General features: G+C 38.5%; 1 protein-coding gene across 7 annotated transcripts in view; it reads right to left on the reverse strand.

The window, feature by feature from the left end:
• Window positions 1–239: 239 nt before the first annotated feature.
• The window catches only part of CTNND2 (catenin delta 2), a 692458-nt gene continuing 675560 nt past the window's right edge, over window positions 240–17137 (reverse strand). For all 7 annotated transcript variants that reach the window (XM_075744821.1, XM_075744820.1, XM_075744818.1 and 4 more), the window contains 3 exons: window positions 13453–13584; window positions 5906–5979; window positions 240–2604 (listed from right to left, as the gene is read on the reverse strand). In XM_075744821.1, the coding sequence (XP_075600936.1) occupies window positions 2344–2604; window positions 5906–5979; window positions 13453–13584 (467 nt within the window). In that variant the 3' untranslated portion in view covers window positions 240–2343. The remainder of the gene's footprint in view (window positions 2605–5905; window positions 5980–13452; window positions 13585–17137) is intronic.

A 17137-nucleotide genomic window follows, 5' to 3' on the forward strand; every position in this document is an offset into this window, starting at 1 on the left:
GTGGTTATCAGGCAGTCAAGAAGAACTTCAAATTGCGAGTGACATTCTTTATTAAAAAAAAGTTTTTATACTGAAAATGTGCTTTGTTCAAAAGAGCACTGCAAATGTCACTTCTCTTATTAAAATCAATGTAATAAATAAAATATAAACAACCTGTGTCCAAAACTATGAATAATATTTTATCTACCTCACTATACATCTGGCCCACTGTGCCCCTCCCACCCACCCTTTCTTAAATTTGTTAAAAATTTTTTTGCATGCGATTTTTTTCCCCCTGTTTACTACAAAGAGCAGATAAGGTTACATATCGTACACTGGGAAAAGCTGCCAAAAAAGATTAAACTATAGTCCTAGATTACCAATAAACCAATTCTACGTCACAATACCCGCCTGCGTGAACTACTCGGGCTGAGTCCTATCGACCAGGCGATGACTTGCAAGAGACTTCTCCCCTTGCGCACAGCCAGAAGTGTGCCGGGTGATGTTAAGACTATTACAATGACTAATCACAGAAATGTTTGCAACCTAAATCAAATTCCTTAATTTGAGCAATTTACAACTACTCCATTTGTGGTGGGTCTTATGCTGTGAAAACAGTGAATGGTTGCCTGAATCAAAGAAATGAACAATGCTAGATTCTTTATTTCACTTCCAGAATTCCAAGAGCTAAGATGAATACGCCTCCTAGCCTAGCTTCCTTTTTCTATTTTTTAATTTAAAAAAAAAACCCCAAACCTCTGTCCCTTACATTTTTTCCCCCAGGGTTTTACTTTAAATGCACAGAAATGGTTGGTATCTTTCATATTTGAGGAATGTGTTTTGCGTATTTTTTTTTTTTTTTGGTATGGGTTAAAATAAATGATTGTCCTTAATGGTTCAGGAGTTGGAGCCTTCTATAGCCCAAAGAGTTTGGAGACTCCAGACTTAAGTCTGCTTGGTTTTTATTTTCCATTTCCTCGGGGAGATGGCAAGATCAAATTCTGCCTTCCTTGAGCACTTTCTGGTTGGTGGCTGGAGAGTAATGATATTTCCTCAAGAGAAGATCAAGAGATGCTATTTTAAAGGAAATGGCACCTAAGGGTGAAGGAGTCAGTGAAAAAAATCCGACAACCCCTTCCTTTGTGAGCACGTGGCCTAACAATTTTGAATTGCTATCAATGGATAAGAAAGTGAGTAAGAGAAAGCACATACTGGAGTTTCCACTGTTTAAAAAAATTGAAAATCAAACAAAAATTGAAGCTTGAACAAGGAAAACATTGGATGAAAAGAAGTCTTACGCCACACAAACGCACACACTCAAACACATACACACACGCGCACACAGAATACTATGCATACGTGGACACACACAAGTAAGAATGTGTATTTGTATGGTTGGTTCTTGGAAATAGACATTCTTAGCAAATATGGATGACAGATCAATTGTAATTTATTTTCTTTTAACACTGTATCATCATAAAGAAAACTGGTATAAATGAAAAAAATCTATTTCAAATATCTACATCTAAAATTTTAGGCAGTGAAAAAGCACTTCGTTGACAAGGAGTGTGGAATGATGAATGTTAATTGTCAGAAACTGCTGAATGCCTTTTTTTTTAGTTGCCACAAACAAATTCACATATCAGAACGAACAATACTGCTAAATATTCCTTTTTGTTTTTTTGATTTTTTTTGATTTTTTTTTTGTTAAAACGCACTGGGGAAAAGAAAACAAAAAACTGGAAATTCATACATCTTTCAAAATTTGAAATTGAAGCAATATTTAGAACCATAGATGAAGAAACACTGTGGCATTGGTGTAATATACACAATGCACTTGTTTTGTTTTTTTTTTATCTGTAATGTACATCAAATACTTTACAACAATGCATTAACAAAAGGCAAGAAACATCTTGCTGTACAGAGGAAACCCCAAATGCAACTTGAAGCCTAGATTCACAATGAATGAGGATATTAAACAAAGTGTGAGAAGCTGTTCCCCATAAAGTATGTACGCTGCTCGGTTACTTGTGCTTAACTCTTGACCCACATCCACTGTCGTGTTCTCCCTCCTTCCTTCAGCCACATTCAATATACAGCACCAAACTTTAGACTCTACAGGCCAACAGTAAAGTTGCCCCACACTGTAAAATATATATGTGTATATATATTTCTTTCTAATTACTCCCAGGTTTAGCTTTCATATCTTTTAGCCTTCTAAAAAAATCTCTTAATTTTTTCCATACTGGTTATCTGGGCCTTCCTATGGAACAGGCTTTAACAAACTAAATTTGCAGGAAAAAAAATGTCTTGTGGTATGCATGCACATGCACAGTTCCTGGAGCTTTTGTATCTGCCCAAGTCTCAAACCCAGGAGTCGGGAGAGGCTGGATAGTGGCTTGTTTCATAGTTAAGTTCACTATAGGGACGAGCAGCTGAGTAGAAGTCGACGTAGTTGCCAGTTGACTTTAGTCCCAGGTGCATGTTGTATTCACTTGCAGGTGGACGATGATGCACTTGGTCCTCAAAGAAGGACTCGTCATAGTTTCTTGTTGAATTCTGAAACGGCTGATATGGTTCGTAATCTTTTCTGCTGGGCTCCTGTGGAACTGGCTGTGTTGAAACCTGAAAGACAGCAATACGCACAGCCTGTTAGATAAAACTTACTGTGGGCAACAAGAGTGAAGAAGGAGTAAGTCTCACTCTGACTTTTATATTTCATGCTGGAAATATAAAGTTTATCTTTGTAATCTTAACATCTGTTCAAGTTATCGCTTGGCAGTGAATTAATTCCACAGCTTTGTCTTCTCATCACATTTCTTTATTTAATATTGTTATTAGATACATTTATTATTTAATGTTATTGCTGCTAACAGATGCTGATTTACTTCAAAAGTAACTCAAATCTGGACCTGAGCAGTGTAGCCTACAATTAGTTTCGTAACTATAACCTGTATATAACTTTCTGACTATTTTGCAGCTGTATGCAGCAAAAATTGGTGACCAGAACTCAGCCTTGAAGAATTCGAATGGAAGACAATAAAGACACTAAACATTTTGCAGCTGCCTTTGCCGCAAGTGAGATTTAGAGTGACACCATATCCTTAGGAACCATTTATAGTTTTCAAGGCAATGACATGAGAAAATTTCAAGCAAAAAGTGCCCTACAGTGTGTTCTTCTGCTACTCTTAAGCTGAACCATCTTCTTACCACCTCCTCAACACTTCGTGGTGGCAATCTTGTGTTGTTGCTACATTCCAGCAAGTTGCCTTGAAGCTGAAATAATTATGATATGCAGTAAAAAATTTCAGGCAGTCCCCTAACCTGAGTCTGCCATAAGGTTTTTTGCAGGCAGCCCTAGTAAGTCTGTTTTTATAGTTGGGACTTAATTAAAATCTGAAATTTAGAAACACATGCTAAAGTAACTTAGTGGAACACTACCTTTCACTCTATGCTGCCTATGTAAGTTTGTGCAGGTTTTGTGACTGCAAAATGATACAGCCTTTCGATCCTCAAAGAGTCATCATTGGGAATACTGATGCTCAGATGCTGGTGTCAGAAGACTCTGCAGATCCTGCTGGCTCTGCAGCAGTTACTAATGCTCCTTCAAGAAAAGAGGAACGTTTGCACTGCTATGTCCCAAACTCTGTGATACTCTTTCAAAGCAGGTCTGTATGGGACTCTGTGCAAAAGGCTGCCCATGCCCTTTAAGAATCTTACGAGTGATCTTACAACACTGGGCACAATATTAGAAGAGCAGAAGGGTGCACAACTACCCTAGCTTCTGTTTCTAGGACTGCTATCAAGGTGTACAAGACCTTGACACCCTTGTTTCATTTCATATATTCAAACACAGGTGTTCTATCTTGGACACAGGAGAAAAATTTGATACCAAGCAACCTATTTATATGCCACAAAGATAGAGATGGTCAATTTTTGCATAGAAAATAGGGGACTGAAGTAGTATTTCTGAGTTCTTTCTAGCTAAGAACACTACATCTCATATGTCAATCATAAATCTGGTATTTCATTGAAAAAGCAAGTGGGAAAAGGTGGAAAACTGATTTTGGTTTTTGGTGAGGTTTTTGTTTGTTTGTTTTCCTTTTGCTCAAACTCTCACCCCAAAAATCAAATTAGTTGAGTCATGACTGCAGTTAGAGTGCACCTGCTGCTATAATACTTCATATCCTTATTTTCTCGAAATACTGTGTTAATTGGAAGGGCTTCATCTCTTTAAATGCAATAAAAGCAGGAACACCTTCGTGCACTGAACTGGGTCACACAAAGAAAGAATATGGTGCACCACAGGAAATACTGGCTGGTTAAAAAGCAAAACCAATAAAGAGAAATGAGGGCACAAAATATCAGCAACTCCTCTTAAATCAGTGGATGAAAATCGAAATATCAGTCTCTTAAACTGAAATTTCAGGTAATTAGTAAAAAATTTCAGAGAAAATTTTTTTTATTGATTTTACTAAATATTCATTTACCTGTCCAATACTACTAATCATTTTAAATGCCTTCCTTGAATGTTTTTTGTCTCATTTCTCCAGTTGAAAAACGCTGCAGTTTTTGCGTATTACACAGGGAAGTTGTGATAACTAAGTATAAAGTAGCATTACACATAATGATGAAACAAAAGGGCATGTATGAAACTACAAGGGCATGCAGTGATAGAGCAAGGGGCAAAGGCTTTAAACTGAAAAAGGGTCGATTTAGATTAGATCTCAGGAAGAAATTCTTCCCTGTGAGGGTGGTGAGGCACTGGAACAGGTTGCCCAGAGAAGTTGTGGCTGCCCCCTCCCTGGAAGTGTTCAAGGCCAGGTTGGATGGGGCTTTGGGCAACCTGGTCTAGTGGAGGGTGTCCCTGCCCGTGGCAGGGGGGTTGGAACTAGATGGTCTTTGAGGTCCCTTCCAAACCAAACCATTCTATGACTCTATGAAAAGCCTATGGATGCAAAAAATGGCTGTTTCCCAGGGACTTGAGGGAATAATATACTGGAAACACCAGCTATATGAATGCCACACATGCCAGTATTGCAACTTTTTCTGTGAGTGTATTAGCTTGGCACTCATGCTGCCAAAGACATTTTTGTAATGCATACCTTATCCAGACATACTTACTGCTTGCTTTCTGGTTTTCAATGACAGGACATTTTTAAAAGAGTCCCAAAGTTCTAGACCAAATGGCTTGGATGTATATACATGGGAAAGTGTCCTTGCTGATGAAGTGCTAGATTTTCTCTTGCCCATGCCATGATGCATGCATTAAAAAACAAACCAAAAGCCCTGTTGCAATCATGCTTCTGGAGTGACTAAATGGCAAATCTGAGGGCTTTGCAACACCTAAGTATAGTGACATGTCCCTGCAAGAGATACAGGGGGTTCTTCTTCCTGGCCTGTTCAACACTTGAGTATCTGCCTTAGCAGATGCCTTAGCACATGAGCCGTGTGCTGTCAGCAGCGTGTTGAATTTTACAATGGCTATACTCAAGTAATAAGATGTGACCGGACTTAACCAAATTCATCGGCACAGGACATCACGAGATACCCGAGCCAGTAGATGGGCCCATTAACATTAGCTTGGCTTTCGTAGTCTGTGTCACCCATATCCAGAACTTTTAAGGCATTCAGGTCTCAAGCCCTTCTTGATTTCATTTGGAGTTACAGGCTTAAACACCTTACATAATTTTTGTGCATGTGCTGTCATAACCTGTTGGACAATTTTTGAAACTTGGGTTGAAATTAGCCATTAACATAAAGAACGTAGCTTGCCAGTGGAATTGCTAGCATTTGCACAAGCAGATGACTCAGTTCCTCCAATCTAGACTTATCAATCTTTGCAGTATTTTTCTTAGTTTCCATACAAGATGTTACACTGGTCTTTTGCCATCTGGAACAGTAACATTTTAGTCTCCTTACTTACCTGGTTATGTTTGATATCTTCAGCAGGTGCACCATACGAATTCCTGTACAAAGTTGAGATTCCAGTGTTCTGAGCTGGAGAGAGAAAAAAGGCAGGTAAAAGCAGGTTTACCAAATGTATCTCTTTGACATCAAAATGAATTCTGAAGGCTTCATGAAATACATGATACAGCACCTGTTTCCCATACATGAAAATCTTTGCTTTGGTATACATGCATGTACTTACTAATGGTAACAGGCACTATGTCATGTTCATACCAACCTTATGCACTTCACATATAAATCAACAAAATAATTTCATGTACAGCTAGCATTCAGTAATATATTTCAGGTTACGAATGGGATTTTATATCACACATACACTAATCAGGTAACAGCTGTAAACATTGAGATTAAGAAATATTTTTTTCCTTTCACTTCAGTTGGATGATGTTTACCAAATCCTGGATTATTTATCCTACAGTGCTTTTGCTACATGGTGAAATTACTCATGGGAAAAGTGATTAAATGCAACTGAAAAATGAGTTATGCAAAAAAGTAGTATGTAGTTATACTGAAGAGGTCTGGCCAAGATAGTCTCAAATCCATGAACTACTGTCACTTTTTTTTCTCAGATGTCCTACTACTAAAATTCATGGACGAAACTGAGCTATGAGTTTGAAATCAGAAGTAATTCTAAAGACAACGATAACATCATACAGTTTTACAAAAGTTTATTTCCCATACTGCCCCCCGCCCCCCAAGCACATAAAAAGCTAAGGATTTTCCCTGCAAGGCTGACTTCCCTGATCACTTTGGTTATCTAGCTGAAGCTTAGTTTGCTGGTAGGGCTAGAAAGATTGTATTTATTTCTCATATTTGAAAGAATATAAGGGTAGTATTTTGTGTGGCTGCTGCACACTGTTCTTACTGGGCACGCATTATTAACTTTCCAGACATTATAACCAGTGATTTGATGCTGTCACGAAGACTCTCGTTATAAAAGCACGTGTCTGAAAGTAACAATTGAGTAGTTGTGAATCAGAGTCATCAGTGGAACTGAAACACGTTGCTCAACTGACTTCTCTCAGGTCTCTGTGCAATGGTGTAAAACCTGGAGGCACCGAGAGTTCCTTTTAATACCTTCATAACTCAAAACCTTTGAGGGTGAAGACTGAGGATCAGAGCTGAAAGCTGGGTATGGGATCCATGCTAGTCACATCACTAAGAAGAACCACAGTTACTGAAGAAGTAACCACTCTTTCTTCCTTTGCTAACCTGCTAGCATGGACCCCAGCATGTGCAACTGCCTCTATCTTAACCCCCACCACCGCACCCTCTATGGAGAAAGGAATGGCACAGTCTTCAAAGTTGATTGTAACACGCCAATTTTGATCTTCGCATCTGCCATGGTTTCCAAGCTGGGTGTATAATTTTTGTCAGAGTTTGGCGCACTGCTCCATGTTGCTGCTTTACAGATCTCAGATGTTGTTCTTAAAGATCTCCAGCGTGTTCTTGAAAAAGCATTAAGACAGGGCTCACATGGTGGGGTGATGAGCCCTAACAGCCCTAACAACTGCTGGAAGAAGATTTTTCACTTCATAACAAATAACTAATAGGGGTGAAAAATCTCGTTTCTTGAAGAGCTGGATGCAATTATTGATACAGTGCATAGTCCTGTGTAAGAAATGGATAAGAGCTCCACGGACTGCAGCAGGATCCTTTCTTTGAAGGTGGGAAGAATGCAAACTCTAGTAACAGACGGAAATGATGACCGCTTGAGTAGTTTGTCTTTGGTCATAGATGTTAGTGTCAAAGGGTCGATCTGCAGAGGCTGTCTCTGTTCAGGCTGCATTTTGTCACCCGAGCGATGCATGCAACTTGACTGTTATTTCAATGGTTTTTATATTCCAGCTGCATCCTCTGCTTTAGTGTTTGAAAATCTCCCTCCTGATGGCAGTCTTTGGTATTAGAGGAATCCTCATCAGCACTGCTATTTATGGTGCGTCTCATGATGGCATGACTCTCAGTAGTACAACTGACAGATCTTTCCTTGATACCATCTTTTTTTATGCTGTTCTTTTGAGTTTTTTGCTTGCCCCACAAAGTGCTAGAAGAAGTTGGGTTATACAAATTCCTCTTCTCAAGATCTAAAAATACTCAGTGTTTCGGCTACCCATTTTCTGAAGTGCTACTTCTTGAAAAAAATGAAAGTGACATACAAGGTGTTGGACTCTCATAAACAGAGGAAGAACTTGTAACCATTTTGTTTTCATGTATAGAAATGGGAAGATAAGCGATGTTGAAGTTTTATGCATGCAAGTTTTCAGTCAGGAATGACTGAACATATTCAGTCCAGGCAGGACAATACTGTTCATGGTTGTTTGATGTCAAGAATAAAAGACTGGTATAAGGTGCAACATTGGAGGGTTTTATGAAGAATCTGACAAAAAATAGCAAAGTGGACACATAATCATTCATATGTTGTTCCTGCAGGCAATCAGAGAGACCTCAAGGAGGCTCATGACCTACCCACCTTTTAACAGGTATACAAAGAGGCACATGGTACGTATATGCCACTAATAGCCAAGACTATTACAAAATCCAGAAATAGTCCAAAGTTAGTGCATAGCTGTCCAATGCATTACTGTGAAATTTGCACTGATGTGCTCAGAATTGTCACATGCCAGGTTGAGGACTGACAGTCTCCCAGATCACATATTCTGTGATGGAAAAATGGATAATTTCAGCTTATGAAAATAGCTGCAAGGTATGCATTGATGATTTCACTGCAGTGATGTGGATACAAATTCACAAGTTTAAAATGAAAAAAAAAAAAGAAAAAAAAGGTAGTATTCTTAAAGTAATAAAAAGAAATACAATGATACATCTGATGCTTGGAGATGAATGCCAAGAGTTCAAGAACAAGAAATCTTGGCTTAGTCTAGCTGGGAGGCTGAGATAATTCTGTCTCTGGAGGAAATGTAAGTCAAGCAATGTAGCTGCTAGCAACGCATGCAGCTCCGCTCCAGTACCTGCTTCTGAACACGCAGGCGGCATCCCTGGGAATTCCATTCCCGCTCTGCCATGCCTCAGTGAGCAGTTGACTCTTGCTGTCCAAAAGCAGAGGGCAAATATAAAAGAAAGAAGGGAGAGAATGAGCTAGATGAAGGGACAGATATTGTGTGGTTAGTAACTGATTTTTGCTGTTAATATTGTATAAGTACCATCATAATAAAATTATCAAACTGAGAGAAAGAAAGGTTAATGAAATAACTTTCTTTTTTAAAGTACGGCAAAAGAAGGCAAAGGGGTACAAGGAGCAAGAGATGGAGTGTTTTCCAGCAGCCTCACTACCTTACAGAGATGTGAGAATTGTAGCTGCAGATGAAATGATTTGAGGAGTGATGAAAGTGTGTGCGTATGTGTTTTATGCACTATCTAAACATCAGTGCAAGACAGTACCAAAGAGGTACATTTTACTAGGCAAAACTTTGAAGATTCTAAAATGAGTACTCTCATCAACCTGTCGTACTTTGAAGTTGCATTGTATGAAGAACATTATAGAAAAATACCTGCTTTTTTTTCCCCTGTTCAGTTTTCAAGATGATCTTGGTTAAAAAAAAATAAAGAATTATATAGTTCCCCACAGCAGTTTTCTGTAAAGCTGACAACAACTTTGAAAATCGTGTCACTCAATGGTTTATGTGACAAAGGTATCACTGACCAAAGCCAGCTCCGTATATCGCAGTCACTTGATTCATGGTTTAACAGTCAGCTTTCAGTTCTTGTAAGTACGTATTCTGAACACATTTACAGGCATTTTGAAATAACAAGGTGCTAGCCTTTTGAGCTCACAAACACAGACTGATAGTAAGAAAGGAGTGCTCAGCTGGACAGGTAGTCATCCTCATCTGGTATTGCATAACCTGCTTTTTCTGCTATAAACAGCAGGACTCAATTTTCTAACATTTAGTTCAAGACAGTAAAGGAAAATGCTTCTGTGCCTCACAAATTTCAGCTAACAGAGATCATTACCTGTCACTACCACTGCCACCTTCCTGCACGGTGAATGATGAGGTAAGGGCATGAGAAAAGATTTCAGTGTATTACAGTTTCTTAAAGTAAGAATAAGTTCAAGTAGCCTGAGCATCTGTAGCTATTGTAACAGATGATGGTGGGTGGTTGTGTTCTGAATGTGCAGGGACTTGCAAGTAAGTTTAAATGACAAAAGTGTAGATGATTGATTCCTGACAACCAAAAGAAAATCAATTAATCAGAAGGTGTTTCTCCTGGTGGAACTGAAGATACAGGGTGCAGACTGTGGTGTACGTATGAGTTCGATGAGGGAAGTAACAAAGGAAAAGAAACTTGAGAAGTTCCATGATAGTATACAGTAATCTTATCTTCCATGTTCTGAAGGAGAACACCACGACATAAATAACGTTATCGCATGCACTTATAGTTCCTGGGTTTTTTTAAAGGAATATAATAGTTTTTGTCTTAAAAATATACTTCAGGTGATAACATTTTATTATTGGTTATTATTTTCTACAGAGAAGAGAAGATGGATAGTAAATATACAAGGTATCATAAACCTGTGAAGGGAAGAGGGCAATGAGAACTTTGATATTGTTCCTCTATTTTTTAGCTGTCCTTGTGAAATCAATATAAGTTATCATCTTCAGCCAAACTGCTTACTTCATAGACTCTCCATTTTTCCCAGAGGTTTCCTGACAACTCCCCACAATGGCAAGTAGCCAACATTTCTACTTTGAAAATCCATCAAAGAACCTTCATTTCAGTCCCAGCCAAGAGGTCATAAAATATTTGAACTATAAACTGAGAAAAGCTTTGGAGAAGAGCATGGGGACAGTCATGGATAAATTGGGACTACAGCTGTGGCTCTACACTCTGTGTAAATCCGTAAGTCAAAGAAAGCTTTGTGTAATACATCAGCTTGACACAAAATCCAAGAGCAGCTCAAAATGTGTATGTGCCAGGTGGAACCTGAAAAAACATTTATCTAAGTCCCAGAGGTTCTGTGGATGTATTAGCTGTAGTGCATTGTCTGATGCAGCAAATGAAATATAGGCAATGCAAGGAACTTGCTACATGAACTTATATTACACCATCCAAGTAAAGCCAAAATGTCTCACAATTAAAAATCACAAATATGGATTTTAAATTGTTCTTTAATGAAATATTTAGTATTTAATGAGCTACAAATATGTCACACAAATTTCACGTTGAATGTTGCAAAGCAAGACTCCTTCTGTCATTTTCTTTTGTTCTTAAAATGGTGCTTAATTTTAGCTTAGACCAAATGAGCAGAGATTTGGTGATCTGAAAGAGAGAAAGTGATTTGTTAATTCCATATTCATTTGTACAATGGTCATAGAATCACAGAATCACAGAATGGTTTGGGTTGGAAGGGACCTTAAAGATCATCTAGTTCCAACCCCCCTGCCATGGGCAGGGACACCCTCCACTAGACCAGGTTGCCCAAAGCCCCATCCAACCTGGCCTTGAACACTGCCAGGGAGGGGGCAGCCACAACCTCTCTGGGCAACCTGTTCCAGTGCCTCACCACCCTCACAGTAAAGAATTTCTTCCTAATGTCTAATCTAAATCTACCCTCCTTCAGCTTAAAGCCCTTACCCCTTGTCCTATCACTACATGCCCTTGTAAACAGTCCCTCTCCAGCTTTTTTTTTAATGTAAGATTGTGAAATATTATTACAATTTTCAATTTGATTTTGGTTTTGATTTTTCTCACTGAGAGCAGTAGCTGGAAAAACAGTTGATAGCTGAGCATGATTCTGAGAGTTCCAAGTTTTCTTACTAAAAGCCCAGCCAAAAGATCGATAGGAACAGACAAAATACAAGCAGATATTAAAGGAAAACATGATGCAAAAATCAAACTTGAGCAAAGGTTGCTGGGGAAGTACAAACCTCACACTCTGAAAATTACATTGAAAGAGAAAGGAAACAAGGGAAACAGGACCGGGAGAAGAAAAACACTACAGCAAAAGATAAAATGAAAGGGGATGGGTGGAGGTGGAAATCCACCCAATTTTTTTAGTGTGGAGAGAGACAAGGAAAAATATGTAACTAACTGCAAGGAAACATATTTTCCACATGGAAACCCTTTTTTGGTGAACCTTCTGATATGATCTGGTATTCTAAATTTGCAGATACAACTAGAAAAAAATACTAATGTTTCTGTCTTTTCAGCCTGCTGTTCTTACTTCTGCGATTCCCTCTTCATGGATCCTTGACAAAGAGCTGAAAAAATCGCAGTCCTGTCCTTCACAATGACACAAGTAAGGACCACTGAAGTGTTTCAGAGAACCACCCTGTTCAGTGACTATGAAACACCCAAAATATTACAGATACATTAAATCAGTACCTTGACTGAATCTGCAGCAATTTCATGTAGTACGCTGCAGATGCCATTCAGGACACTCCTCACTTCTGTGGTTTCCAGTGGTCTTGACTGTCATTCCTCTTCTTCAGATTTTCACTTTCATGCTAATTAATGTTCTGCATTGCATTTCCACACAAATTCAAAGGCTGGGCTTTAGGTTTTGATTATACAATGGCATACAGAACAGTAGATATAGTACGAGTATCATGATATCCTGAATACAGTTGTGAAAGCTAGTATGGATGGCTTGACACGGAGTCAGCATGTTCCTGGTGTCCCCAGGAACACAAAGACAATCCATTCTGGCATTCTCTGAGCAAGATCTCTACAGAGGGCATGGGAAGAGGTAACAGGCTTTCAGAAAATGCAGAGTGACTCCTCACTGTGATTTTTTACTTGCCCAAAGGTAGCATTTGGAGGAGAGGACACTGTGATGCTCAGCAGCGTATAAATGTAAGAAAATGTTCAACAGAGGTTATATAAACCTGTGCAATGGTGATGGAGACCAAAATTAACAAAGAGGTGCAGTACTAGGCAAAGCACTCGAAATTTTATAATTACTGAAATGCTAACAGGTTAATGAGCTCACTAGGGGAGAGAGGCTTTCCATGAAACTTGCAATAGATGCCATAATAAACACAGAGAAAATTTTTGTATTTAAATCAGCCAAGCTGAGAAAGTAACAGGGATAGTCTTTATGAACTGCTACTGAAATTGCTAGGAATGACTGATGTGCAGAATAAGCTAAACGGTCCCAGAAAGCCACTCCCTGCGAAAGACAGATGTTAGGGATCGCCGCACATGCTCAACCATTGTCATGCTTGCCAAAACAACACTAGTTAATTCAAAGTGAACTACCAACTTCCTTCTGAAATGAAAACAAACTTAAAAAGAAATGTAAAATTGCTTTTAGAGCCTTTCTTCTGTGAAGAAACATAGTCTTCATAAATCATTTTCACACAGCATTGTATTTATTAAGATAAAATATTTCTTCAGTTGTACTTCTCAAGGTGGCTAAAACTTTGGAATCAAGCAAAGCAGGTTGACTCATCTCTGTAGTACAGTAAACCCAGCCAAACCTGTAAAATCAGTGGTCTACCACAGCTGATTTTTACATATGCTATGTAAGCATCATCTCACCTGTCATGGTGTCTTTCCTAGAAGTGTGTTCTCCTTTATTTCCATGGTAAGTGGCATTTGTTCCAGTTGATTCATAGTCTGTTTTTCTTTCTTTTAGGCTGATCATTTCCCGAGGTGAGGCTGGGGCACTTGCTAGATCATAAAAATGGATTTATTTTTTCTCACCACATATCACTGAATGTAGCATTTAACTCTAGAGTAAACATTTTAGTAAAGTTTGTATTTGTTACCATAGTAACGTTGTTTGAAGAAACACTACCACATTATGGAAGAAAAAGATAATCAACTCCAAACATCTTTTTCTCTCTAGACGTTTTACTTTTTTCCCCTCACACTCAACATCTAAGATGATCTTTAAGAAAAAAGTACAATAATAATAATAATAATATTTCCCTCCCCTTCTGCTTTTTAATTTCTTTAATTTGTCAAAACTTGCTGGTATAGGCATTTCCATTTTTTCCTCAAAATGGTTAATTTATTTCTGTTGAAAAGACCATTAACTTTCAACTGTGTGGAAAAACTCTTATAAAATGGTTTCTTCCCTTCTCTGTTGAAAATAAACAAACCCATTAAATGATTCTAATGGGGATAGGAAAAAAAGAAAGGTGTTTTTCATAGAAAATATAGGGCAAAGAATGCCTTACATTTAAAGGTAACTCTCTGTCTTTAAACAATTGCCATTAAAAGAACTACTATTTTAAGGTATTATTAAAACTAAATCCTTCATCACCGATACTCGTGGTATGGCTAAAAGGAGGAGAGTACGAGGTGACTAGGAGGAGAATTGGTTTTGTACTTGATTCTCAAGTGCTGGAGAATGTGAAGGTGATCACTGGCACTGATCATGAAGACCTAGAGCTTGCAATGCTTAGGAAAAGGAGAAAAGCAGAGGAAAAAATAATGGCTTTCAAGTAAACGGACTTCAATATATTTAGGTGTTGGTAGATACAATGAATTTTCCCTGTTGTGGAGGGCAGGGGAAGGAATACAAGGTAAGTGGCAGAGCACCCCAGAGCCTCATGAAAGCACAATGGTACAAAAATAAATGGAGTGCTAGTGCTTACTTCCACTCCCTCCCCTGCCCCCACCCAGGTATGTCAAAAGAACCTCTAAAGCAGTAACAATGTCCTTGCTTAAAGAAAAGGGGGGGGGGGGGGAAGTAAGACAAGCTCATTTGTGAAGCTTGATCATGATTTATGTCTTTCAGCATTTCTGAACTATGTTACGTTTTTTAGTTAAGGAGTAGGGAAGCACTTATATGTAATTAAGGAGTAGGGAAGCACAAGTGATATTGAGTTCTGCTTAGACTGGTTCTGCTGGCCCTGGCCTCTGAAAGTCACAGAGCAAATGCAGGACAGACTTTTTTTTTAATGAAGCCATTAGAATTGGAGATTGCCTTTAAATTGCTTGTCAATAGTGATTAATTCTAAAGTTGTTAATCCAGTAGATATAAAGAAATATGACATTAAATTACCATATCAGCTAATGGCAACTTGAAGTCTAACAGGGAACAAAACAGAATGCAAACGTTGAAAAAGTTGCTAGTATAGGGATGCATTTTGTTTCACATACTCTAGTAATGCTTTTAAGCACTCTGGTGTTTTGAACAAAATTGACTGATAAAGACAAAATCAGCTCTCTCTGTTCCCTGTGGGAATTATCTCTCTCCTCCCATGTGAGAACAACTGCTTTCTGGCAAGTGTTAAAATCCAGAAGTGCCCTCTTTCAGAGTTTTTACTGGAAGCAGACATAAAATCATTGGTTGACATTAGACTGAAAAGTGGTATCAAGGTTTTCTCTCTTATTATTAAAGAACACAGAAAAGAAGACAGAGCTCTCTTATCACCAAGTCCTGAGGATGAATGGGCCACTGTGAGTTCATTTACTTCAACTCTTTACCCCAAGGTAGAATCCAGTATACCAAAATAATTCTTGACAGATTTTCATCTAAAACTAAAGATCTCTAATGACAGAGACCACATAACTGCTCCAAGCAGTCTGTTCCAGTGCTTTGTTTCCCTACTGTTAGGAAATGTTCCCTGATGTCTAGCCTGGCTCCTTATTGCTCATTATTTTCATTTGTCTGCTATGAAAGTAGAGAAAGTTCACGCTGTTCCTCTTCACAGCTGGCTGTTATGGTCTTGAATACTTGATACATACCTCTTCTCACTGCCCCCATCTTGCATCTCTTATTTGAGTTAAACAATTACAGTCCATTCAGTGGGTCCTCAGAGCCCAATTTCTCCATCTCCTGATTGATTTGTGCAACTGACAAAAATCCCTAAATCACTTCTACAGGACTTTTGTCTAGCCAGATATTCTCCTTATAGTTTATTTGTAAAGGACAGGATCTTTTTTTCCTTTTGGACAGTCTCTCAAATTTCTCAGGGTCACTCTTAATTCCAGTAATGCCCTTCAAGGTACACGAGCCTCTCCCAGGTTTATGTCACCCGCAGAGGTAATAGGCATCCTTTGTATATTATCTGGGTCATTAATGAAACCCCTGAAGAGCACTGGGCCCAAGGCAAACTCCCAAGCAAAACATTCTTCCACTTTGGCAATAAGCAATACCCATTCTTTGCGAATGGTTTTCAGTCGGTTTTGTACTTACCACTTATGACACTTTCTGGACCGTTTGCTAGCTTGCCCATAAAAATCTTGTGTAAAATAGTCTTACTGATTTTTTAGTGAGTATTCTATCCACAAAGTGCTTTAACTACGTTGTAGCAGGAATTCAGGTGGATTTTATAAGATCATATCAATGTTTGGATTTGATATGGATACTACCAGACAGACAGTAACTTATACTACTATGTAGAAACAGATAGTCCTAGACTTAAGCAGTATCTTATGCTCCTACTATCTTTGAGGTGCTCAGATTGTGCTTATTTGTTCCAACGATTTTATTAAATGAAATTGAGCTGACTGGTCTGTAATTATATTGGCTCCTCTTCTTTCACAAACAGCCACTATATTTGTCCTTTTCCAGTCTTATGATAACTGATGATGGCAGAAAGATTTCATCCAAAATTTCTTTAAGCATGTTTTTGAGCAATAGAGTAACAGAAGTGAGGAGACAGTTCTGGCCAAAGACAGAACTGAGCTCTCAGGGCCAGACATTTCAAGTGCCTTGCACTTGCAGTCAAAACAAGGCTTTGGAGAAGAAAAAAGGAACAAGAGCTCTTTACGGACTTGCGTAATAGCGGATTTTGAAAACTAAAGGTAGCATTTCTGGCTACATTTTCAAATTTCCTCAGAGGTTGTTCTTCAGGACTAAGATGCAGCTTCCAGATAATTAAAACAATTTTCTTAAAAACAAAACTATGGCACAATGCTGATGGCAATAATCAGTTTGGGCAATTTGAATCCTACACTCTTGGTATACCTATGGAATGACAACATTTGGTTGAACAGGTAGTAAAAATCACATTCAAAGGCTGACTGTTTTACTCTGTTTATCTTAGAAGACTTTCAGTGGGAATGGTTTTATCTAACCAAGGTATGCTCTGCCTTAGAATAAGCTGAGGGGAAAATGCCCAGATTTCTGAACAGAAAAATTAACACCACGCCATAAGTTGAGATACTTACATTAATTCATTGTATGGATCATACAGACTTTGTGATAGTTGGTGTAAATATGCCATCAACATTACAGGAAGATCTGTAGTCAGGCTTTTGTGGAACT

This window comes from Balearica regulorum, chromosome 2 (genome assembly GCF_011004875.1).
Source record: "Balearica regulorum gibbericeps isolate bBalReg1 chromosome 2, bBalReg1.pri, whole genome shotgun sequence".
Lineage (NCBI taxonomy): Eukaryota > Metazoa > Chordata > Aves > Gruiformes > Gruidae > Balearica > Balearica regulorum.